The sequence below is a fragment of the Aedes albopictus genome, unplaced genomic scaffold (assembly GCF_035046485.1).
Source record: "Aedes albopictus strain Foshan unplaced genomic scaffold, AalbF5 HiC_scaffold_59, whole genome shotgun sequence".
In the NCBI taxonomy this organism is placed as follows: domain Eukaryota; kingdom Metazoa; phylum Arthropoda; class Insecta; order Diptera; family Culicidae; genus Aedes; species Aedes albopictus.
Genome location: NW_026917409.1, coordinates 71306 through 98833, shown reverse-complemented (window position 1 = coordinate 98833; position 27528 = coordinate 71306). Strand labels below are relative to the sequence as shown.

General features: G+C 37.8%; 1 protein-coding gene across 2 annotated transcripts; it reads left to right on the top strand.

Annotated features, from left to right (window-relative positions):
* Positions 1-234: 234 nt before the first annotated feature.
* Positions 235-27528, top strand: LOC109423328 (14-3-3 protein zeta). 2 transcript variants are annotated; one of them, XM_019698271.3, is made up of 7 exons: positions 235-693; positions 1891-2036; positions 2144-2257; positions 2353-2479; positions 13241-13364; positions 13579-13742; positions 25648-27528. In XM_019698271.3, exons 2-7 carry the CDS (start codon positions 1975-1977, stop codon positions 25801-25803), a joined length of 747 nt encoding a protein of 248 aa, XP_019553816.1. In that variant the 5' UTR covers positions 235-693; positions 1891-1974; the 3' UTR covers positions 25804-27528. The 2 variants fall into 2 exon arrangements, with proteins under 2 accessions (XP_019553816.1, XP_062699837.1); XM_062843853.1 differs by lacking the exon at positions 13579-13742 and adding an exon at positions 14213-14376 and having other exon boundaries at positions 270-693.

Sequence of the window (27528 nt, the reverse complement as noted above, 5' to 3'; positions counted from 1 at the left end):
ACCGAGAAGACCCATTCCCATGCCAACAACGAACGGTTCTTTTCGGTTCTCTCAACGCAAAGCTCTCATCGCGTTCTCTTCGTCTTCCTCCATGAAGCGACTAGTGCTGGAGCCGATTTCGATCCGAGCAGGCCACCACATTGTGTGCCATAGAACAGCCGGAAGAACCACGCGAAGAGAGTCTCGCAGTCAGTCAGTCAGTTAGTCAATTCAAGTCAGTCGTCGTCTGTCGTCGGTTTCCAGCTTCAACACCTGTCCGTCCGGAGTCCATTCGCGAGTACCGAACCGGGAGTGAGTTGAGTGCGACCGTCGTCGCGGTGTAGGACGTGTAGGAAGACGACGGGTTGGGATTGGGAGCGTGTGGGCACCACCATCACCGTCTCGAAAGTTGTGTGGGACCGTGGCGTTGGGGTCTTCTCTGCTGCTGCTGGATAGGTTGACTGGCTGCCTGGCGGCTGCTACTAGACGTTGGTGTTTTACTTTTAAAAATAGTCAGTGACAGTCCGTTCGAGGATCGGAAGGAATACCGCCGCAGCAGTGTTGAAGCTTGCGGAGAAAACGCGCTAGTGTTCTGCGGTTTAGTGCGCGCCGCGTATTACGTCATACTCCTCGGTCGGGCCGGGCGTCACGTTTCTGTCGTGGAACGCCGCCGCAGCGCTTGCTTGTGCGCTTCATGTGAGAGTGTAATATATGGTACGTACCTACTACATACCAACATGTATAGCTAGCTAACTGTACAATATCGCGGCTCGATTAGTCATCATTGCAATAATTTAAAGTCGCTACGCCCCCTCCCGCGCTCCGCACGACGTGTTCTTTTTTTTCATTTCTTGTTCAAACAATTTTGGCTAAGCTGAATTCCAACGTAGTTGCTGATTAACGCAGCTTTCGTCGGCAGTTGTGACCATCATCGTGGTATCACTTGCACTGTTGAAGACGGTGTGCTTTTCGCGATGAAAACCATGGCCTACTGAATAATTAGCTATCACGTGGTTAAAGCGGACATTCCTTTCCACATCTCAATGTGTTATCGTGATGTTTTTCTTTTAACAGCATCTAACGACATAAATTTTATGTACGCAGGCAAGATACAATGGTTATAAATTGTTAGCTTTAGCTTTTAAAATTTTTAGACTTTTCAAAGGGTATCATAAGATTTGTGTTGGGACAACAGTCTACAAAAGGAAAGAGGGATCTGAATTGGCAAATAGTAAGTCTACATATGTAGTTTATATACAGTTCCTAGAAGGTTTTTGTGATAATGCCACATGTCAATATTGGCCATGCAAATGTGAATTTTTCCTTCACAAGGGAAGTAATGTCCTGGGTCCCAAGATAAACTAGCCTTAAGTTAAAAATCTCGTTAATAAAGTAAAGCAAAGCCTTTTGAAATTTATTCGTCTACCAAAACCCCGTTCTAGGAATTCCAGGCTTCCCAGAAATGCTCACTAGTTACGCCGATGTGCATTTTATATTACAACGTACAACGAAGCAAATTTTTCGAAATACCCCTCGTCCGTTATGAAGGCCTTTATTGCTCCATTGTTGATCTATTTACTCATTGTCTATTCGTTGTCGTCCTACTTCGAGGCGCCTCCATTACAGCACACCACCGCATTATTAACAAACAGCAACCTCCCTCGCGCCTCCCGCCTCCACGTTCCCACTCCCACATTCCTCTCTTCAATCTCCGCAGGGGTCAACTATCGATTTCTTGCATCAATACTTTGTCAGTGATACCGCAGTAGCAATAGCAAACAGCAGTCATTACGCGTAGGAAAACCTTGAAATGTTCGTCACCACCGACATTCCTAGCCGAACTAAGATTGAAACCAATCTCTCAAGTGAATAAGTTCTATAACTTCCATATTTTCTACATTTCATCACCAGAAACATCTTTACCAGCGGCGGCAGTAAAGGCAGCAGCATCAGCAAACTCACCACCACCACCACCACCACCAGAACCACAGCAAAATGTCTACCGTCGACAAGGAGGAGTTGGTCCAGAAGGCCAAACTGGCTGAACAATCGGAACGGTGAGTCAGACCTCCGAGGATTCCTCTGCCTTTTCTTCCATTACCAGGCAAATTTTTCACTCAAACCATGTTTTCCATCCTTTCTCCTCCTCCCAACACACCCGCAGATATGACGACATGGCACAAGCGATGAAATCAGTGACAGAAACCGGAGTAGAACTATCAAACGAAGAACGAAACCTGCTATCTGTCGCCTACAAGAACGTCGTCGGTGCGCGAAGGTATGTACCGCCGCAAACACCCTTCGTTATTAATTTACCCAAGGATTTACCCGGGTGAAAGTTAATCATGCACTCTGCCATTTTTTTTTTCGCAGATCGTCCTGGCGGGTAATATCGTCGATTGAACAGAAAACCGAATCCTCTGCCCGCAAACAGCAGCTAGCCCGGGAGTACCGAGAACGAGTCGAAAAGGAACTTAGGGAAATCTGCTACGAAGTATTGGTGAGTCATTGAAGCGTTGTTGAATCGTTTTTTCGGATCTTTCGGAAACGTCGAGCCACAAGTAAAACGCCAAATCATATAGTAAAGAGAATATTATCTCTCAAAATATATAAAATATGAAGCTTTTCAAGCGGGAGTTTACCCAAAATTTCTCAAGCATTCGTAATTGTAGTAAAATTTCTTTTGAAAATGTATTCTAAATTTGTACAAATACATATTCGGATAAATTATTTACATTACCGCAAAAGTTCTTCCGGAAAATCCACCGGTAGCTCCTCCGGGAATTCTTTAGGAGCTTCGTTGGGATTCATTAGAATTTCCACCAGGAATTTCTCCTGGGGAGGTTTCTACTGGGGATCATCCAGGAACTCGATCACGGTTTCCTTTCGAAGGTTCTTAAAATTCTTAGAACTTTTCTGAGTTATTTCTGGGAATTCCTTTAGATCAACTTTTAGGTTTACTCTAGGGGTTCCTCCACGAATATTTCCAGGATTCCTATAGATAATCTCGTCTTATTTTGCTTGATTGCCTCTTCGAATTCTAGAGATTTTTTTTTGTTTTGATTCTAAAAACGTTTTTGACTCCTGGGATTTCTCCAGGAGTTTCTTCTAGTAATCAATCAGATGTCCCTTTTTACACTCCATCTAGTTTTTTTTTTTTTTTTGAAATCATCATTTCATCAGGAATTCGAATTCTTAAAATATACTCTAGGTTTTACTCAAGAGATTCTTTTGGAATTCCTTCAGGGGTTCCCTCGAAGTTCTTCCTGGGATTTATCCAAAAGTTTATCTGACATTTTATGAGGAGTTCCTTCTGAGATTCTACAAAGAGTTCATTCTAGGAGTCGTTCAGCAATTTTTCCTATATTTCCTTCTGGGATTTTTTATGTGTGATTTTAGGAAGATATTTTTTGGATTCTTGAAGACCTTCCTTCTGGAATTCATCCATAAATTCGTTCTTGGATACTTCCTAGAGCTTCTGCTTGATTCCCTCCAGGGCCATCTTTAGAAATTTTCCAGGATTTCCTTCTGTTCCAGTGTTCCTTCTGGGAATCGTTTAGGAATTTCCATGAGTTCTTTCTGGAAACCCTCCAGGAATTCCTAGAGAAAACACAAAAAAATGTATATCGAAGGGGATCCCAAATTAAACACAGAAGGAGTTCCCGAAGAAATCCCCAAATGACATTCCTGGACTCATCGGAAGATGGAGAGGTAATCGATCCCTAGATGGAATTTCTGGAAGAATTGCCAGAATAAATTCGTGGAAAATTTTCCGGATGCAGTTTTTTGAAGGAATCCCCAGAAGCACTTTTTGGAGGAATCATCACATGAAATTTCTGGAGGGATCCCCAGATGGCATTCTGGAATAATCCATAGATTGCGTTCCTAGAGGAATCCCCAGACAGAATTCCTGGAGAATATATCTCCAGCAGGAGTTCATGAAGAAATATACAATAGGGGTTGCTGGAATAATCCCTAGAAGAAACACTAGTGAAGTTGCCGTAACATAAAAATGCTAAAAAGTCACGGAAAAACAAATGGCACGGTTGAATATCCGGGGTAATGCTAACCTTTCGTTTTTTTTTCTTTAGTTGTTTTCATTTCAAAAATCACTACCTATTTAGGTGATAATCGTTCGTGTATTTGTTTCGTATAATTTAATCGTTGCGTTTAAAATAAATAAAGTTTAGAAATTTCGTAAGGATTTTTTTTTTCAATTTCTTAGTTTTTTGCTTAATTTCATTGATGTTTCTAGAAATCTGGAGCAAACTTTGTGCAAAAATATGGACAAAATCCTCAAGGTTCTTAGCCGCATTGAGTTCAATTCTTCGAATCTTTCAGAACATCCAAGAATAATTTGCATTGTAATTTCAAATAACTTATTTAGAACTTGCTAAATGGTTCGCTTAATCAGAACGACATAATTTCATCTATTTCAGAAAAAAATATATCTTTGATTTTTCAATTGGTGTAAGAATTCCTCACACACAAAAAACTGTCATTTTCATGATGATGTTTCAGTATTACATAACGTATGACTCATTTGCCCAAATAACAAATAATAATAAGGAAACTGAAGCGTATTCAATTTTTGTTGATGAAAAAGTTAAGTGGGTGCATCATAAACATCTGTATGCATGAAACAAAAATAAATTTACAGCTTTCAAGCTAAAAATGCGCAGCCATTCCATAGAAAATAGATTTGAGGCGAAACTGGATCCAGTTCCTCATTTTTCGGTATTCGATTTTTTATTAAAAATAAAAAAAAACGGAGCAATATTTTCAAAATCGGTTTTCATACACAGGAAGGTTCACGGTATTTCCTGATTTTATTCCTAATATAAAATGTCTATTTCGAAATTTCTTTTGGAAATACTTTCTGTAAAACTGAAAAACATGTTCCATTATAGAAAAAAAAAATCGGGAGATACCTTGATCCATACTCTACATGTGTACGAAAACCGATTTTGAAAATATTGCTTCGTTATTTTATAAAAAATCAAAAACCAAAAAAAAAATGAGAAAATGCTTCCAGTTTCGCCTTAAGTAGGGAATCTTCGAATGTCGTGGTACTTGATGTGTTTGTAGTTCATCAAAGACTACTTAGATTCATATTTTTTATTTCGTCATTAGGGTGACCATTTTCAGGATAAAATTAACCGAAAAATCAAGATTTTTTTAAATTAAAAATTTTCAAAAAATCATAAATTTTGAATAGTTTGGTCGTTTGAAATGTTTATGATGTATCGATTAAAAGGTTTTGAACGGTAGTTTTGAGGAAAAATACTTAGAAAGGGCGCAAGTGAGTTTAAGTGCAATAAATATGCATGCTTTCGTATTCTCGGGACGAAGGGAGCTACCTGTTTTTTATATTTTTATTAGAAAAATAAAAAAAAAATGGAACAGGTCATCCACTCATTGTGTGACAAAATGTCTCACACAATTTCGTTAGTATGTACGATGCCCCAATAAAACATGTTATTTTTGGGCAACCTCTCTGCCCTAGGATGCTTTAGCATCTCACTAATCCATCGAACCATACAGGGTTATTTCTGGAGGAGCGACCTGGAATGTGGGTGGGACAAATTGATGCATGGATGGAAACAATGCTAGATATGGATAATTTTGGAGGGGCACATCGCTTCAGTTCAGTTCTATTGAATTCTAGGAATCCAGTAGCTCTCTTCGTGTTAGTTTTCTCAAATTATTTTTAAACTTTTGAAATTATTATTAAATTACAAAATAAAAAGAAATCATAAGTTATAAAGCCTGTATCCGCAATAATCAGGACACAGAAGTACGGCTGTAGCTCTGTAATGAATCGGTAAAATTGGCCAAATAATTGACTGAGAACTCTTTGGTGCATGTTTATTATTTGTAACAAATTTCATAAAAATCGATACATTACTTTTAACTGTGGATGAAAAACAAACAGACGTGGTTTTAAGCATTTTGTACAATCATGGCCAATTTTAATTCGCATAGTAGATGGGTTTTTTACGCTACAGTTCAAAGTTCCGTGATGATAATTATGAAATTTCGTTAGCAGTTATGATACTTATAGAGACACTTTCTTGCAAAATTTCATCAACTTTTATCAAATGGTTTAAAAGCTACTGGTGTTGGTAGGGGTGAGTGTTAGAGAAATTTTTTCGTGTTTTTCATGTGCAATGTTTGCCTATTCATAACCTTTGAATTTCTCTGCCAATTTTCATGAAATTTCCACAGAAGGTAGTTGATTATGTGTATATAATGTCTGCAAAATTTGATGATTATTGGAATAGTACTTTCAATAATACAATCGAAACAATAAAGGTTGCTGACTAATTGCTGTCTGAGCGGCTAAAATCACGTTCAGTCCCAATACATGTTTCGACTATGAAACGGTTGATAGTGCATCGATTTTTTTGAAATTTTGCCTGTGCAACGAATGTTGATTGAGAGGTTTGTGTTTGAAATTTCAGCCATTTCCTTTGCCAAATACAAAAGTTACAGCGCTGACAAGCAAAACTAGGGGCTGTACAAAATTCAATGGCGTACATTCTACTCTTTCATTGCTACAACAAAAAGTACTGCACCGATTCACATGAAATTTTGTAGGTGAAATGAACACATCTTAAGATGTTATTAGGCCAAATTTGAGCAATTTCAATGTATCTATTACAGATTTTCAGCTGTATTTCTGTGTCCCGATTATTGCGGATACAGGCTGTATAGCCCGTATCCGCAATAATCGGGACACAGAAATACGGCTGTCACTCTGCAATGCAAACGTTAAATTTACTCAAATTTGGCGTGAGAACATCTTGTCAGCGCTGTAACTTGGAATTGGCAAAAGATATGGCTAAGTCTTTGAAAGCAAACCTTTCAATATACATTTTTCGCATTGGCAAAATTACATATAAAACCTATCAGAAGTTTTATAGCCAAAACATGTAATTTTAGCCCTTTGGACAGCAATTAGTGAGTACCTAGCATTGATCCGACCGTACTGTTGAAAGTACTATTCCAATTATGATGAAATTTTGCAGGCTCAATATATACATAATCAGCTTACTTCAATGAAATTTTAATAAAAATTGGCAGAGTCATTTGATAGTTATGAATAGGTATGCATCGCATATGAAAAATGCGGTAACACTGATAGCTATCGAACCAGTTCATCAAAATTGATGAAATTTTGCAAGAAACTGTATGCATGTGTATCATAGCGAAATTTCATTATTATCCTTTCTGCACTTTGGACTGCTGCGGTAAAGAATCTTCAGTCATCCTCGAACGCACGACTTTTTGATTTTGAGCTAAAGGTCAAAGTAGTGCACCGATTTTTATGAAATTTCGCACAAATAATAAACATACAAAAAAAAAGTTTTCAGTCAATTTTTTGGCCGATTTTACCGACCCATTGAAGAGTTACAGCCGTATTTCTGAGTCCCGATTATTGCGGATACAGGCTTTACAGCATATGTCTGAGTGTGCTCATTATGAATAATTTGCCAATAAGTAAATATGAGAGTTGTTGAAAAAAAATGTAAAAGTTATGCGGCTGCAATCAGAATATTTTGCAAATATTTTCTCAAACGAGAAATTTTAGTCTAAAGACCGGTCCAGAAAGTATGGACGCAGTAAGAAAATACTGGCATTTCAACACTATTGATGACTAGTTTTTTTTTTTTAAAGCTACATCCTGTTGGTCAACCTATTTTCTCAGCATTTGTCTGACGGTTTTTGTGGTTCCAACAGTGTATTTAAAAATACATGATCTTTCGATATACAGAGTTTGAAAGGTCACTTAGGAAAAGAACAAAATATGGTGGGAGTAAGTTAGAAAATTGTGCAACCAGCAATCAGCAACCACGATGGGAATAACACGTTAAAGCATAGGCAAAAATTGGGTAAAAATACAGATCCTGCTATTCCTCGTTTGGATAAAAAAATAATGAAGGTGTTTGAGCACAACAAAAAACCTTCTAACTAACACAGAGCGGGGTATGACCAAAAAAGTTACCATTTCGAATTCCAATGTTCATCGTGGCAACGAACGTTTGAATTTTCGATCCTATAGTAAGCAGAAACAGACAAAATGGAGCCCGAAACAAGAACCATCGCACAGTGGCGGGCCTCCATACAAAAGTCGGACAAAACCTCAAATGTTAACCGAAATTGCTAAAATTCACAGGTTATGATGATTTTAGTTCCCTAAATCTATTTCTGATATGGAACTTATCAAATATTTTGATTACTATATTAGGGTGGTTCAAAATTTTGAAATCTGCTGATTATGGAAAGCATGTAAAAATAATCGATAATAAGCTATCACGATGTGCTTTCTGAGCGTAGGTTTTGATTAAGCTTTTAATTTGGGGGTTCTTAAATCATGTATTGGTATTGAAATAAACTATAATTGTGTATTTGTTGCTGTTAGAGTGTTCCAAAATCTTCAAAACTACATAAATCATTAGAAAAAATCGTTCACCTACGTTTTCTTTCAATGGATCAATTTAGATACACACTAATGTTGGCTGACAAGACGTGTTCTCAGGGACTGCCCATAGACCACGTGCCATTTTACGGTGGGTGCACGGACGTGTGTTAATTCAATCGTTATGGGGTCAGATAGTCTAATATAGTGAACTGCGTAAAATTTGAACTGCTTTTTATCAATCTCGTTTCAACAACTTCATATATGCTCTTTCGAGTTTGGGTTTTAAGGTACATCGATCCCTGCTATCATTTGTCGAAGCAACCGAAACAACCCTATCTATAAAGAATTGGCAATTCATATTCGCAATATTGAAGGGAGTTTTTGATAAACGATCATCAGAGATCGGTTATCATATTTATGAACAGTAGAGTTCCAGCAAATGTTTTCAAAATCTTTATCACTCTGTGTGTCGTTCAGTAGAAATGTGTTTAACGAAACTGCATGAATAACATACAATAAAACTTCAAGTTTACAAAAAAAAACAATAAAAGGGGTTTCACTAAAGAGCGTAAAATGTTCGTTTCATAAAATTGCGATTAAAATTTTCAAAAATTGCCTTGGTGATCGCGACGCTTACGCAGACAAATATTTAACGTAGCGTTTAACGCTGTTTAGTGAATTCCTTTTATATTTTTTAGATGGTTGTTGCTTTGAACTATAGCGATGTGCGTGTAGAAAAAAAACACGTAGATGTCGACGAATTTGTGTCACTATATATTGAAACTTCGATAGAAGTTCGTGAAGAGATTGCTTCCAAGGTTGTTGAGCAATTCTAACGATTAAGATGAATCGGAGAAACAACCAGTGTAAGAAAATCAATGAGTAATGATTTGTAGTTATTTTTACATGTTTTCACGGTTGTTTTTGTCTTTCTTTTATTTTGAAGGTTAAAAGAGTTAGTTGTATCTGGTGAAGCAACATGTGGGTAGTGTCTATGAAAATAAAGGCTTATTCACACTTAGTCATCACTCCTTTCCTCTCCAGGTTACTGTTTAAAACTGGAGCACCCACCTTCTTTTGTTTTTCTGTCAAATAATAAAGTAATATTTAAAAAAAATAATAAAAAAATGTTAAAGCTGTGGCCATTACATTATAACATTATCAGACAAGCCCCCCCTTATGACCATCTGACTTGGTGAAAGTCTCTTACAAGAATGAAAATTACACTAAATTGTTAGTATTCTGAAGTCAATTTGAACTATGTTAAGATAAAATTTAAACTTCAAACAAAATCACTTCCTCCACAACCATGCGGCTCCATTGTGACCTGATATAAAAAAAAAATTTTTTTCGCGCTTAGCGCAAAAATGCGCAAACAGTGACCTATTTAGCCAAAAACTAGACAAAATTGCACGTCAGATCCGGGATACGGCGTCGTTTTCTGATGTTTCCTAAACAAGTACTGGATCTCTTTAATACGAAGTTTTTCTTCAAAATTTCATAAAAGTCAATATGTTTGCATATTGTAAAAACATTATAATTTTGTGATTGAATTCCAAACAATGCCTGAAATGTAATGGTTATTCATACCCAAAAACACAAAAAATATTGTCACATTATTCAAGTCTTCCTAACTTTTACAACGAACTCATGAAGGAAGCTCATAAAATAAAGGCAATAAATACTAATATTGTAGCACATAAAACTTCAACTTTGATAAAATCCACAAGACTCAATTTTCGCTCAAATCTGTTGAAAATTTGGGGTTTTCTTAGTTGAAGTATCTATAATGGAAGAAAAATATCAGAAAAATAAAATATTGAAGTCGATTTTTGAGGTTTTGTCCGGCTTCCGGCCACTGTGCATCGATCAGGCCCAGACAACTGAAGACTAGGTGCGTCCATACTTTCTGGGGCAGTTTTTAGTCTAGTCTAGTCTAGTCTAGTCTAGTCTAGTCTAGTCTAGTCTAGTCTAGTCTAGTCTAGTCTAGTCTAGTCTAGTCTAGTCTAGTCTAGTCTAGTCTAGTCTAGTCTAGTCTAGTCTAGTCTAGTCTAGTCTAGTCTAGTCTAGTCTAGTCTAGTCTAGTCTAGTCTAGTCTAGTCTAGTCTAGTCTAGTCTAGTCTAGTCTAGTCTAGTCTAGTCTAGTCTAGTCTAGTCTAGTCTAGTCTAGTCTAGTCTAGTCTAGTCTAGTCTAGTCTAGTCTAGTCTAGTCTAGTCTAGTCTAGTCTAGTCTAGTCTAGTCTAGTCTAGTCTAGTCTAGTCTAGTCTAGTCTAGTCTAGTCTAGTCTAGTCTAGTCTAGTCTAGTCTAGTCTAGTCTAGTCTAGTCTAGTCTAGTCTAGTCTAGTCTAGTCTAGTCTAGTCTAGTCTAGTCTAGTCTAGTCTAGTCTAGTCTAGTCTAGTCTAGTCTAGTCTAGTCTAGTCTAGTCTAGTCTAGTCTAGTCTAGTCTAGTCTAGTCTAGTCTAGTCTAGTCTAGTCTAGTCTAGTCTAGTCTAGTCTAGTCTAGTCTAGTCTAGTCTAGTCTAGTCTAGTCTAGTCTAGTCTAGTCTAGTCTAGTCTAGTCTAGTCTAGTCTAGTCTAGTCTAGTCTAGTCTAGTCTAGTCTAGTCTAGTCTAGTCTAGTCTAGTCTAGTCTAGTCTAGTCTAGTCTAGTCTAGTCTAGTCTAGTCTAGTCTAGTCTAGTCTAGTCTAGTCTAGTCTAGTCTAGTCTAGTCTAGTCTAGTCTAGTCTAGTCTAGTCTAGTCTAGTCTAGTCTAGTCTAGTCTAGTCTAGTCTAGTCTAGTCTAGTCTAGTCTAGTCTAGTCTAGTCTAGTCTAGTCTAGTCTAGTCTAGTCTAGTCTAGTCTAGTCTAGTCTAGTCTAGTCTAGTCTAGTCTAGTCTAGTCTAGTCTAGTCTAGTCTAGTCTAGTCTAGTCTAGTCTAGTCTAGTCTAGTCTAGTCTAGTCTAGTCTAGTCTAGTCTAGTCTAGTCTAGTCTAGTCTAGTCTAGTCTAGTCTAGTCTAGTCTAGTCTAGTCTAGTCTAGTCTAGTCTAGTCTAGTCTAGTCTAGTCTAGTCTAGTCTAGTCTAGTCTAGTCTAGTCTAGTCTAGTCTAGTCTAGTCTAGTCTAGTCTAGTCTAGTCTAGTCTAGTCTAGTCTAGTCTAGTCTAGTCTAGTCTAGTCTAGTCTAGTCTAGTCTAGTCTAGTCTAGTCTAGTCTAGTCTAGTCTAGTCTAGTCTAGTCTAGTCTAGTCTAGTCTAGTCTAGTCTAGTCTACACATACACAGCCATCCATTGGAAGAATCCTGGAAAATGCTAAAAACGACTACTTTAACCATTTTTCTTGTCACTATCAATGATTACAGTGCATCGGAGATGTATTACAAGTATTGAAGTGGTCATGCCTACTGTGCAGCGTAATTATATACATTTATAAATAGAGCATAGAACGGTGACATCTCGTCAGTCGCTCTGTATAGTGTGTGTAAACATGTGAAACAAAAACGTTGGGAGTGACGTTGCTAAAAACGTTAATGTCACTCCGTTGAACGTCTTCTTGCCGAATCCTGGGATGGGGCATAGGAATGTCCTCCTCATGTCCTGGCTCGAAAGCCTAGGCTTAACTGCCATTATTCGCTCTCTGAAACGAGATAAGTGTAAGTTAAAAGAGAATCGGGTTAAGAACTGTTCCTTTTACTTAATTCCACTAAGAATTTGCATCCTTTGGCAGATACGTAATTCGACCAACTGTAAGGTCGTCTTTAGTGTCTCGTACTGCTCGTACTTGACTCGACTTGAGGGATCCAAAACACGCAAGTTTTCTCTCTGGCGGAACCTCTAAAGGATTTCTTAGAAAATTGGCGATTAAAAGTAGAGGTTATGTCGTGAAAATTTGGAAGTTTGAAAGAGAAATACCAGTTCCCTATCAGTTTAATCATCAATTTTTCTGGTAAATTTACCGATAAAATGATTTTTTCTACCCGGTTCCCACAAAAAAGATTATCTGGAACGACTCAATCATTAAAATACGAAATGGGATTTCACAAAACATAACCTCACTAAATTAGGAGGCCAATAGAAGTGTTCTACAAAAATGCTTCCAATATGTAAGTCTTTGAGGTTGAGCACCCAATGTATCTTAATGTGGATACATTTGAAAACGAAAAGCGAAAATGAATCACCTCAATATGGAAACCATTGTTTCTAGTGTTAGACTTTCAATGAGAAGGTCACGAGAAGTTGTGCTGTCGCTACAATTATGTTTCACACCTGTGTCCCAAAACTCGATGGTCAAACTTTGAATACTTTCCCAGTGTACTTCATTTCGATTCTGTCGGTCGAACAGTGAAATAAAAAAGTGTGTCTCTCTTATGAATTGAGTTGGTATGAAATTACCAATTTATGTGACAGATGAAACCTTTGTAGAATATTGTATATGATTGATTATGGCATTTGTGGGGGTTGAATTGTATCCAAGTGGTAAAACACGTGTTCGAATTTTCGAGACCATTGTATTGCATCTGTAATAGATTGTTCATGGAAACCAATCAATCGATCAATGTTTCGCTTGATATGCACTAGTGATGCTACCATTCCCAAGATGAAAGAAGCATTGAGTGTGTTCAAACCTTCTATCAAAAATGAGGGTGAAGATGTCCTACTTTCTTCATTGATTTATCGATTTTTGCTGACGTATTTCTTCATGATGACAACTTACACAGTATTCGGATTATCATGCCGACCTTCAAATGTTTGGTTCATACTGATAAGAAATACGTCTAATTTGCAAACTGATATTCGTCTTTCCATATTAAATTTTCGGAAGCCTCTAACAAATTTTTCTTTTTTTTTTTTAATTTACAGGGCCTGCTGGACAAATTTTTGATCCCCAAAGCCAGTAATCCAGAAAGTAAGGTGTTTTACCTCAAAATGAAGGGAGATTACTACAGATACCTAGCCGAGGTAGCCACAGGAGAAACCCGCAACAGTAAGTATTACCGGTTCCAGCGTTCCCCCGGGCTCTTCTAAGACATCCACCATAAACCAGTCGACCCGTGTGCAGTCATCGTCGGCCACCATCCGTACCGACCGACCGTACCTACTAATCACCATATCTCAATTTGTTTTATTCTCTCCATTTGTTGTCTCACCATCACCGTCGTGCGATTGTCTTTCCCAAATCGATCACACCACACGTATAGCCGTAGTAGACGACTCGCAAGCCGCGTACCAGGATGCCTTTGAAATTAGTAAAGGCAAAATGCAGCCAACACATCCCATCCGGTTGGGTCTCGCGCTCAATTTCTCAGTCTTCTACTACGAGATCCTAAACTCTCCCGACAAAGCCTGCCAGCTGGCGAAACAGGTCACTACCAAATCCATTATTTTTCTAGATCATTAGTTTTCTTGAGTTCAGTTTTTTTTTTTGGAAAACGGAGGAAGTGTTCAAAATCCGAGAAAAGTACACAGCAATCATTTCAGTTTTGGTATCAAATCAAGCAAGTTTCCCGGGGCTGGTTGAGGTTGGTTCGAAACGGTGCGGAGAGCGTAGTCCGCATGTCCATTTCATTGAAGTCCGTACTACAATGCTGTCGCTAACTCCAACAAAGCATAACATTGTCCCAACCCAACATCATCATTCACACTTGAATTCTGGGATTTTCACCGATAAATGGTTTGCCGGCAATTCTACAAATTCGTGAAAATCCTAGGACGCGTCTCGGCAATCTATTTACGGAGTTCGGCAAAAACATCTCTGGACACGGGAAAACCTTATTATATCCGTTACCTTTCTCTACTTACTCGTTCTTTCTCTTTCTCTATCTGTATCCGTAGCCGTGGTTGAAGATTCGCAGAAATCGTATCAGGAAGCGTTCGATATTGCGAAATCGAAAATGCAACCGACGCACCCGATTCGGTTAGGCCTGGCGCTCAATTTTTCCGTGTTTTACTACGAAATTATTAACTCGCCGGCCCGAGCTTGCCATCTGGCCAAGCAGGTTACTATCCCACACAATTTTTCTGGGTGTTGCCCAAAAGTGTTTTTATAGCTGTTACGCTGTCGCGCTTTCCCAAGTTGTTTGATGTTTTTTTTTTAGTATGTCAATAGAATGAAACCGTTTGCATCCGGAACATCCTAATTTGACCCTGTTCAGCAATATACAAAATCCAAATTGTCCAGAGCACCCTAAATACTAACCTGTAGCGTATGGTTAGTGGACTGTGCGTTGTTTTCAAGATGGAATATGTTTTCAGCCTTTCCGGGGATGAATATTTTAAGCTTTGAAAACCATTTCTACAACGTATCACTAGAATATATTAAAAAATAGTTTGCTCCAATGGGAATCGAACCCACGGCTCCTTATTTGCTAGACGTGCGCTTCTATCCCTCGAGCAACAGAGCTGGTCTTCCATACGTATGGAAATAGCTCTTTTCCAAATGCAAATTGTGGAAGCCATGTAACATTTTATGAAATGTATTATCCATAAAAATGGAATGATAATTTCGTAGGTGACTTTTTGTCTTTTCGACAGTTTTGTTCTCTTTGACATGAGTGTTCTTTCGTCGACCAAATTTTCAAAAAGATGGTCGTATAATTCAGTGGCTATAAGACCAACTTAAATTTACATTTTAGAGAACACCATATGATGAAGAAAACAAAACTGCCAAAGATACACTAAGTTCCTCCACAATACAACGAAAAGCTACTTTTTCGGAAGTTTTTGCCAGAACATCAATTAATAAGCAGACGACTCAACCATATTTCTGTCTTGATTAAAACTGCACAGTCATAACCATCTATCCGGTCATCATTTTCGATCTGATTGGATCACACGAGAATCCTTTTTTAACAAATGTGCTCCCTTTAGTAACTAACAACCAGTTCCAGTCTCGATGTGTGTTGTTAACTTGCTTTTTGGCATTAACATTACTAACTCGGAAAGCGACCGTTGTTTTATTGCTCATACGTGTAGAATATTTACATGGATTTGCCTGACTGTCTATTCCATTAATGATTCTGAAGATCGCATCGATAGTTCTATCCACATTTATGTGATTTTTGTTTATTACAGAAAGATGAATTATTATTTATTATAGCGCATTTGGTGCAACACTGGACTACCGCACATGTTCTCACGAGTGCGAAAACATAAATAAATGTGCGTTATTGCATCAAATCAACTCGGTGTCTTCAGAGCATTTATTCAGCATAGATCGAACGATCGAAGCGCTCTGCTGATGACATCAACTCGAAGACTGAGTGCGCAGTCCAGTGGTGAACTAAATGGGCAATATTATCGTATACACTCAAAACAAATTTTCGGGCCCGGCAAAATGATGGAAAAATGCGGAATGCCACTTATCAGAATACCATTTCCTGATGGAGTGACATTTTCCGGTGTGACATATCAAAGTCACATGACACATTTGCCAAACAGGGATGGGAACACTCACTTACAAAGAGTAACATTCATTTACAAGTACCTCAGTTCACAAGCGTGCTATGAAAAAAACGGTGTTTGATACACTTTTTCCTTGTGGCCTTTTCTACTAAAAGTTTGTCGAACAAAGTAATGGTCGCATATGCATACCAAAGTTGTGAGAGCTAAGTCCAACAACAAAATGATAGCAAGTCGAAAACATGATTTATAATCAGCGGCAAATTAATAACACATTTTGATATCAGTTTATCTTGGTTAAATTTGATTTCAAATTATGTTTTCGGTTTTGCTGTCATTTTAAATTATTGCTTATGCCTAATATTTGAACAATTTTCAAACTTTTAGCAAGGGATATAACATTAGTGTAATTATCTTATTGCATATATGTTTTGAAATCTACTGCAAAACTTTACATTTAACGATTTTAATTATTTTTTTTCGATTAAATCTTCCATGCGTTCCTCCAGAAGTGTCACAAAGAATTCTTTTACGAATTCTGGCATGAATTACTTAACCAATTCATCCACGATTTTTCACATATCACTTCAGAGATTGTTTGAGAAATTCGCCCAGAGATTACTTCAGAAATTCCTCTGGATATTTATTCAGAAATTTCTCTAGGATTTCGTTTGGAGAATCTATAAGAATTTTTTTTAGAAAATCTACCAAAAATTTCTTCCGAAATTCTAAAAAAAATCTTTTTAAAATAATCTTGAGGAAATTTGTCCGAGTATTCGGCCAAAAATTCCCTCACGGTTTCCTACAAAAAATCTTCCATGGACTCATTCGGAAATTTTCTTCAGGGATTTGTTTAGCAATTCCTCCAATTCTACAAATTCCACAAAGAATTCTTTCGCATCATTCTGCAAGATTTGCTTCTTACATTTTTTTTCCAAAAAGTTAGCCATGAATTTGAGCAAAAATTCTTCTAGGGATTCTTTCAAAAATTCGTTCAGAGATTGCTTCAGAAGTTTCCCTAGACATTTATTCAGAAATTTCTCTAGAAATTCCTTTAATAAAAGTCTCAGCGATGTCATCAGGAATTATTCCAAAGTTTTTTAGAAAATGCTTCATAATTTTGTAATGGGGTTACTTTGGAAATTCTTCCAAGAATTTCAGCAGAAATTCCCACAGCAACTTCCAATTTCTCTAGAAATACCACTAGGGATTCCTCCAGTTATGTATGAATTTCTGTAGAAATTCTTCCTTAGAAAATCCTTCAGAGATTTACCCTATTTTGCCGGAACTTTTCTAGATTTCTTCAGAAACACCTCCAGGTACTCTTTTTTTTTTAATGTGAGATCTATTCGGAAATTTTCTGCAGGTATTCCTATAGAAACTGCCCTAGTGGTTCCTTCACAAAATTTTCGAGGGATTCTTGCAGAAAATCTCCCATTGCTTTTATTATAAATTCGACTAATAATCTCTTCAGAAATATCTCCAGATTTTCCTCCAGAGATTTCTTTACAAATTTCTCCAAGGATTACTTTGAAAAAACTTCCACAGGTTTTTCGATAATTCTTTCATGGACCCTTGCTGAAATCCATCATAGGATTCATTTAAGAAATCTCTCACGAGTTTCTGAAAAAAAACTCCCGGGGATTCTTAAAGAAATTCTTTCAGGCACTCCTTTGGAAACTCGTCGTAGATTTACTTTGAAAAATCATCCAGGAAATCCTAAAGAAATTCAGTTAGAAATTCATTCTTAAAATCTTCTAGGGATTCCTTTAGACTTTAGAATGTCCTACACAAACCCTTAAGAAAGTCTTGCATAGATCGCTTCCAAAAATGTTTAGAAAATACTTCAAGAACTCCTTTCAAAAAATCTTGCACAGTGTTCCAGAAATTCATTCACGATTTTCTCCAGATTTTTTTTTCCATAGAGATTCCTCCGAAAAATTTTCAAAGCATTCATCTAGAAGGCCTTCCATGAACTTTCTCAAAAATACTGCATGAATTTATTTTTTACGGGTACATTAAGAATCAGAAATTCAGAACTCAGAACTTCAGAATTCAGCTTTTTCTCAGAAGCTTTCCGTAGAAGTTTCTCCAAGGATTGCTTTAGAAATTCAACATGAGATTATTTAGGGAATTTCTAAGATTTCTTCACATTCCTTTAGATATTACTTCAAGACATTTCTCGTCCAGAAATTGCTCCAAGGATTTAAGAAATAGCTTTAAGGATTTAAGAAAGTGTTAGAAAATCCTCCAAGGATTCCTTCTGAAATTTTTCTACATATTCTTTCCGTGATTCTTATTAGGATTCTAACGGAAAGGCTGGAAGACATTCTTGCAGAGATTCCTGCAGAAATTCACACAGAAATTCCGCCGGGTATTCCTCTATGTATTTTCTCCGAAATTGTGGGCTTCGCGGCCGTGCGGCTAGAGGCGTCAGTCATCTAGACGTTTCGTAAGCCTCGGAGTGTGGGTTCGATTCCCGCTCCAGTCGGGGAAAACTTTTCGTCAAACGGAAAATTCTCCACTGGGCCACTGGGTGTTATGTGTGTTGTCCGTTGTCATATGTTAGTGCTTGTTCATGTTCAGTCTGTACAACCTCTGGTTGAAGACGGTGTAGTGTCTTTTTTTTTTAATTCTTCCAGGATTTCCTCCAAGCGTAACTCTCCATGGATTTCTCCAGGAATTTATTTAAAAAAAATGTTTAGGATTTTATTAATTATTTCCAAAAATATCTCCAGAGGTTTTGTTAGGTCCCAGGGGTTTCCAGGTGTTTCTTCAGGTATTCCTCGTGGAATTTCTTCAGAAAATCCTTCTATGGATTCTTAAAATATTCCTTTTTTTTAGAAATTCTTTCAGGAATTTATTTAGAATTTTCTTCAGATTTTTTTTTAAATTCCTTCTGAAATTACTTCGGGTTACTTTCGGAAATATCTTTAGTAACTTCTTCAATATTTTTAGAATTACTTCAGAAATTTCAGCAGGGATTTCTTCAAAAGTGGATTCTTTTAGAAGTTGTTTCAGCAGTTCCTTCAGGAATTGCTCAAGCGGTTCCTTCATAGATTCCTCCAGGAATTCATCCATGGGAATGTACCAGTAAAGGGGCGCTGAAATCGGGGCACCTTGACTAACTAGCTCCGATTTTACCATGACAGCACTGGAAATAATATATCCCACATCTTGGCAGTAATCTGCCTCTTTATGGAATTTACTACAAATTTTTGAATTCAATCAGCTGAGTACACGTCAACATAGTATAAGGCATTTACCAAAAATATCAGAAATATATTACAATTCTCGGTGCGGAAGTCGTGGGAAATCTTGAAAGAAGTTTGTTAGAAAGCTTTGAGGAAAAGTCTGGCGAATGGGTAGTGTGCATGCATCCGCCAAAAATGTTGTCATTGCTAAGGGATCTGTGAAAATATCGCCAAAGAATCATCTCATATACTCCGCTCATCGTGATCATCGACAAAGAGATATTTATTTAAAAAAAATGAAGTCTGAAAGGGAAGTATGAGATTAAGGTAAATATATAGAACTAAGAACCGTAACAAGAGTACAACCCGAAAGAATCGCCTGTTATGAAAAGAAAGGTAAAAGGTAGGGTATCAGGTCATTATGCCGAAATACGTGAGGCCGAATGGATTATCAGGCTGAAGTTCATATGGCTGAAGAGTCAGTAGGCCGAAACTCTTTTTTTTTCTTGAACAAAATAATGATAAAGTATGATTCTCGACTCCCTGGCGGCACTCCTCGAATCTAGAGCATACTAATATTTCTTTAACTGTGATTCTGAGGTATCCTTTCAGAGTTTTAATTAATTCTTTTTAAAATACTCTGTTCTTTTGAGTATAGAGTATTGAGTTTATGGACGTTCATACTGCTTTTTCCACCAAGGTTTTTTACTTTTTTTTGGATTTGCATATACCAGAATCAAACCAAAAAACATGTTTTCCATGAAATGTCACTTCGGTAAATTGTGTTCCGGGAAACGTGTCATTCCGGGAAATGTCACTAAAAAAAAATTAAATGAAGCATCAATAACTACAGCTTGTCAAGGGTTACTTTGTAGCCCAATAAGCAGCTTCATTTTGAGAAAATTATCAAAACTCAAGTGTTCATATTGAGAATTCCTCGTGCTCCGGCGGGAATCGAACCCACGACTCCTAATTTGCTAGACGGGCGCACCTGAATACCCACGCCTTTACAGGCTGTGACAATATGGGACATACTCGCTAACATCTCATATTTTAAATGTACTTTGGCAAATAATTTTCAGACTGTTGTTTTCTCGTTGGAAAACAAACAAATCTTCATTATTTTTTGAAAAAAATGAAAAAAAAAACAAGGAGGTCCTTCCATAGTCTCACCAATATCTCCTACTTCCATCAATATGACGCAAAAATTGTTTTCAGATAATTGAAAAACATTATATTCAGCTTTCTGTTTCTGCAAAAAGATTCAAAATTGTTTGACTAAAACGCGGAATATTCAAATTTTAGTGATTTAAGTATAGGGTATATGTACCATTCCTTGGCCTAATTTGCAAGCCGCCTTGACAATTTTGACCATAACTCACGAATTAATAGCACTAGAAATAATATGTTGACCCTATTACACACTCTAGGCAATGCATGTTTCACCAATAGGAAGTAAACTAACATGAATATTCAAGAATTTACTTAATTAAGTTGAAAAGATTCGATACGATGGTATGCAACGTTGGTCTATGGTACAAAAATTGGCCTATTAGTGGATACAACGTTGGCCTATTGCTTTCTATGCACTAGAACCACTTATCATCTCATTTTTTCAATATTTCTGCTGAAGTGTTATCTCTGTTTGTTCACCAATCTTACTTGTAAATTACATTTTCGGAGCCAAATTTTCAAAAAACTGTAAATAAATTACTTAAACTAAAGTTCTTTCTTAGTTTATTAACGAAAATAACGCAACCCTATTATTGTGTAATATTTTTACAGTCACCGTACACAAAATGTTTCTTCCTGTTCGTTCTTTCTGTTTCTTACGCAAGCAATGTTGTTGACGTCACTTTATCGGTGTTATTGACGTCACTTTACTGATGGGCCAAGATTTGGGTACATAGTAAAAAAATGTCCTCAATATTCGGCCCACATTCAATTTGTAAAATATTTATTATTCGTTGAAAACAAATATACAAGTTCAAAATAGCGTCTTTGCCCGTCGCATCAAATGTTCAGTTATTGAAAAGTCAGTTCGAAAAGTTCCAGAATCATGCCATTTATGATCATGTGTATAGACTACCTACTAAGCCGAAGAATCATGGCGTCTACAAAAGCTAAACAAAGTGACATTTTCATTCAGTTTTAATGCTCCAAAGTGCTGAAATTGAAACGAAATGTTACAGTTGTTTGCCGCATAGCTTTTCCGATATCCAGTTATGCGTGTTTGTTTGAGTTTTTGGTTAACGTTGAGATAGGCCGAACGAGAAGACTATGCCAACGAAGCATCCCGATACCCTATATGTATATATATTTTTTAACTTTAAAACGTGATTTTCAGCTTAAACTCAAAAACTATTTTTTTATATATGTCAATTTCTTGATTTTGCTTTGGCTGACCAAGCCATGTGGGAAATTACACTGTTGAAAATGCTTTAACATCCATGTGCACAACAGAACACGTGCTCGATGAACAAATTGAGATTTGAAATTATGAAAAGAAATCCACGTACTCCGGTGAGACTCGAACTCACGACTCCCAATTCGCTAGATGGGCGCTTCTATTCCTTCAAGCTACGGAGTCACTCGACTATCTCCGTCGCCAGTAGGCCTAGAACTGAACTCGATTCCACAATCGCACATGGTTATCTTCTTTTCACAATCCAAACCCCCTTCGGATGGGATTAGATGAACATCTAACACATTGTCTGTTGTGCACATGTATGTCAAAGCGAGAGAGGAAGTTATTTTTAATTGTCGAGAGCTTCGGGCACTGCCTCCCAATCACTTATTGGTATGGCAATTAGTGTGCAGTCGGACTCTCGACGGGTCGGTCCTCGGCCGACCGAATACGGTAAGGGTGACCGTAGCACCTTACCGGAGTACGTGGATTTCTTTTCATAATTTCAAATCTCAATTTGTTCATCGAGTACGTGTTCTGTTGTGCACATGGATGTTAAAGCATTTTCAACAGTGTAATTTCCCACATGGCTTGGTCAGCCAAAGCAAAATCAAGAAATTGACATTTGTAAGGTGCTACGGTCACCCTTACCGTATTCGGTCGGCCGAGGACCGACCCGTCGAGAGTCCGACTGCACACTAATTGCCATACCAATAAGTGATTGGGAGGCAGTGCCCGAAGCTCTCGACAATTAAAAATAACTTCCTCTCTCGCTTTGACATACATGTGCACAACAGACAATGTGTTAGATGTTCATCTAATCCCATCCGAAGGGGGTTTGGATTGTGAAAAGAAGATAACCATGTGCGATTGTGGAATCGAGTTCAGTTCTAGGCCTGCTGGCGACGGAGATAGTCGAGTGACTCCGTAGCTTGAAGGAATAGAAGCGCCCGTCTAGCGAATTGGGAGTCGTGAGTTCGAGTCTCACCGGAGTACGTGGATTTCTTTTCATAATTTCAAATCTCAATTTGTTCATCGAGCACGTGTTCTGTTGTGCACATGGATGTTAAAGCATTTTCAACAGTGCATTTTTTTATATTTTTTCAATATTTTCTAACGTATGAACATCTTTTGAAAATCTTGAAAACAATCTTCAGTTCAAAAGACTGTTGTCCAGCTAATTCTGTTCCCTGGGTTACGGGTATTGCCGTTTTTCAGAAATCAGGGGAAGTATTTTGTACTGGAAAAAGGCGTTCCGCGAAATATATACCACCGTGCGAACATAGCTGCCATGACAGGCTGAACTCAAATTGGATTTCACCCGCAGTGCATTTTATGGCAATTGGGGTGTTGTGGTAGAGCGCAGAGATCTCACACAGTAGCTACCGGTTCAGTTCAGATCCGGTGGGCAACCGTTTTTTATCTCCAACTTTGTATTCATTAATTAGAGGTGATGTCTGTGTGTGTGTATGTATGTATGTGTGTATGTGTACAAACAAACTTACGTCACTTTTTGGCAGTAAATCTCAACCGATTTTAATGACCGATGGTTCATTCGACGGGGAATCTGGTCCCATTGTTTCCTATTGAAAATGGTTCGGATCGGTCCAGCCATTCCGGAGTTATGGCCATTTAGGTGTTCCGGACAGGTACCCCAGGAAGAGGTCAGATATGAGAATGCGACAAACCCATGCATGCGACACACCAAACCAGGGCATTTTCGATAATCTGCTGAACAGTAAGCAGAACAATATTCGTAGTATTCCGGAACCGGTTCCTGGTGTCCCGCCGGAAGTGGCCAAATATAAAAGTGAACCAAACACATGTATGCGGCACATCAAACCGCGGCTTTTTCGATTTGAACGGAAAGCGGGAAAATAGTTTCAGACAATATCTCAACTGATTGTGTTCCGGAACCAGGGGTGTCCCGCCGGAAGTGGCCAAATATAAAAGTAAACCAAACCTATGCATGCGACCCATCAAATCACGGCTTTTCCGATAACCTGATGAACGGTGAGAAGGAAAACAGTCTCAGACCATATTTTCATCGGCAGTGGTCCGGAACCGATTCCGGGTGTTCCGCTGGAATTGGTCAAATGTAAAAATGAACCAAACCATGCATGCATGCGACGTATCAAATAGCAGGTTTTTGGAAAAGCTAATAAACAGTTAGTAAGAAAATAGTCTCAGGCCACATTCTGGTCAACTGGTAGTGTTTGGGAAGCAGCTCCGGGTGTCCCACCGGAATTGGCCAATTGTAAAAATTTAAAACCACCGGCAGTATGCCAGAATTGGTTCCGGGTGTCCTGCAGAAAGTGACCAAATTGAAAAATAGACCAAACCCGTGCATGCGGCATATCAAATAGCTGCTTTTTCGATAGCAAAATGAAAAGAAAATAGTCTCAGACCGTATTTGAGACAACCGGCAGTGGTCCGGATCCAGTTCCGGGTGTTCCACCGGATGTAAAAGTAAACCAAACCCATGCGACACATCAAACCAAGGCTTATTTGATAACCTGATGAACGGTTTGCATTAAAAAAAAAGTCTAGGACCACAATAGTGACTACCGCTAGTCTTGTAGGACCAGCGTTCGGTGGTTCGCCGGAAATACGAAAGTGAACTAAACCGGTGCAACATAAGAGAATAAAATCTTGACAAAACTAATCATCAAATCACACCTTTCCAGATTTCTGAGGTTAAACTGTACAGTAGGATGGTTCAACGAATTAAAATTCAATCGCAACAACTCCAAACAAAGTTTTTTCAATCCTCTTTTGCGTCTAAAATAACTGCGTAAAATTTTGATGCGACTGTAATGTAGTTGAACTTTGAATGAGATTGAGTATGGGGAATATCACTTGCTGTGCATAAAAAACTTTGTCCAAAACCGCAAAGTGATCTGCCTCTAGTGATAGTGGAAGTGGTCATGCAGTCAACTAAGAGGTCTGATATTGTTCAGTTCTGCCTATGCGTTGAACTCGGAATTTGTCAAGAATATGTGCCTTCAATAAGTTTACCAAATCGATGATGGTTTTGAGAAAACAAATCTTACTTTCAGAAACACTTTGACTTCAGTCGATGAAAAGATCATGAGTACATATTCGACGAGAAAGGCACTACCACCACTAGGTGGATTAATCTGGTTTTTTATACAATCTTTAGTTAAAGCTACAATTCGAGCATCCGCAGAACACCATTTAAGGCATTGAAATGAACCCGAAACGAGTTCAGATTAAGTTCCGAAGAGCATATTAAGCTACTTTCAAGCTGCTCAAGACTCTAACAGTGCGCCTTACTGGAAATTATGTGCCAAATTCCAATCAAGTTCAGTGTGAGTACCATACTTAGCCTAAAGTTGATTGTCAGAAACTTTCGGGTAGATCCTACACAGATATTACATTTTAATATATGCTAAGAGCCACCATGCCATTGAGCTGCTCAATTTGATTCTCCATAAGTCAGAGGGGCATAGAGAAAAATATAATAGAGTTTTGTAGAGGTTCTTGGAATCTTCGTAACACTAAAATAAAATCGTTTCGATTTTGTGACGGTTTCAAGAACCTTCTAAAAACTATCTGAATTTCAAATTATTGATGTGAGGGCGTCATTACCTTCAATAACTGAAGGAATCTGTATTTAAACTAGTTCAAGAGTACAAATGTCATTCTCTATAACATATATGTCTACCTAATTTTATTTCCACAAACATTTATTCAGTTCTGTTACAACTTCCCATAACATTGAGTATAGCATTATCTCGTTCTCTTAGATTAATAATAGTCGTTTTTTGAAGACAAATTAAAGCAACAGCTAGTGTATTTCTCCATGATGACAACCTACACTATTATTCGGATACCCATGCCGACCATCAATGTTTGGTTCATACTGATGAGAAATACATATAGCCTAATTAAGAAATGTGTAAATCTTTAATGTAATAGGCATCTGAATCCGCATGTGCATCAATCATGCCCCGCAATATTATCAATGCCGATTTATCCGCTTTTACTAACAAACCAATAATGGAATGAAGCCATCAAATTCATAAGAAAAATCGTACAGGAAAGGAAAACTGAAATATGACTTGCTGTGTATTTTATTTTGAACAACTTTCTTCCGTTATATTATTATTTTGCTATGGAATGAGCTAACATAGTTCGAACCTTTTTTTTCTACTAATAGAATATTATATTCCAAAACCACACATATTAATATATCTTTCATAACTTTTTCCATATGCTCGACGACCCCCACCGCACCGCAATAGGCGTTCGATGACGCGATTGCCGAACTGGACACCCTGAACGAGGATTCCTACAAAGACTCCACCCTGATCATGCAATTGCTGAGGGATAACCTTACCCTGTGGACCTCGGACACCCAAGGCGACGGTGACGAACCGCAGGAGGGTGGCGATAATTAACCAAACTAAAATTAATGAAAAAAACAAAAAAACACACACTTAAATATAATAGAAATTCCTTTTGACTAATTAATTAAAAACAAAAGAAGAAACAGAAAAACACACACAACAAGACAAGGAACAAGACGAGAAAGAGCAGTGGAAAACACAGGCAAAAAAGGGAGAAAGCAGAATCATTTCTTGCGGAAATTGCTAAGAAGAAAATCAACACACACTTTCTTTGTGGAGTTTAACCAACCGCTCTCGCCATCTCGGGGCATTCGCAGCCCCGGGGAAAATCAAAACCGCGGCGGCGAGAGCGACTAGAAAGGAAAGAGAGAGAAACAAAATACATGTTTGTATGTATGTTCTATTTATCCCCCCTTCCCGATAATTGTTTCCATTTGGGAAACAGCCCGAAAAATTATGAAACAAAGCTTCGTTAATATAAATAGTTTCACTTCACAGAAAAAAAATGAAAGAATTGTTATTTTTTGTTTTTGTTTAACGAAACTAGAGAAAACAGGCAGCGAGAGGTTTTTAAAAAATCGCTTGTAATTTGTAATTACGCATCAAAACTACAGCAAATCATACAAAAAATACAGAGTCAAACAGAACAACACGGTACACGAACACACACGAGCATTTTTTGTTTCTGTTTGACAGCTCTCTCACCGCCTAGCATTTTTATAGGAGCGAGAGGGCAAAAATTCGTGCAATCAGCAGCAGCAAGTGACATTTATGGATTTTTCGTTTTCGTGTCAATGGAAGAATCGGGAAGAAGACGGACGTTTCTTCCGCGGATTGGTTTCATTTTCTCTTTGAAATTTTTCGGCTTTCACACGATGTTTACTCACAAAAAATCGTTTATTCCAAAAAACGTAAAAAAAGAAAATCATAAAAAAGAAACCGAATTGTATTATTCTATGCCTCTGTGTCCCCTCTAATACGAAGAATTAAGACAAAACAAACAAATCGCTAATCGGTGGAAGGAGATAAAACAAAACAAATGGTAAAACCAACACTTCTATAAATGTACACATCCCAATTGAAGTTTTTGTGATTCACACTCTGGATCCGCCATGTGAAATCGCTTTTTTGGACCAGCGACCGTGTGCGATCCGCGTAAAAACCAATTTCCAATCAGATCCTTTTTACAACCAAATGTAACACAGCAATTGTAAGGAGAAACTCTTTAACTGTTATTTGCAAAACCATTTAAGAAAAAGCAAGCAACAATGTCTTTTTACGCATTCAAACACTTACGCGACAAAAGAAAATCCAATTGAAAAGGAAGAACAAACAACAACTACAACAACAAACAACATCAATCGTTATTCGTCGACCAACACCGGCAAGACGAAACCCAACATCTTGAAAGCAGAGCAACGCCATCGCTCCGCGCCAAAAACCAACATCATATGGAAATTATTACTCTGAAAAATTGAAGAAAAAGCAAAGAGGAAGAACAAAACGCGCATAAACAAACAAAAAAGGTTTTTACTAGAAAAAAAAATACATCCATCCTTCTTGCACTGAACGAGGAGGGCTGGACGAAACGAGCAAAGCAGCAGCCAGAAGAACAAAAGAATGCTAGCGCTACATATTCTGTGAAGAATTGTAACCAGGAATATTTTTTAATTTATGGCGTTCACAAAAATACACACTCACGATTTTTCATGTATTATAACAACAACAAAGTATGGAAAAAAAACAAACAGCTAAATAAAAATGGAACAACATTAA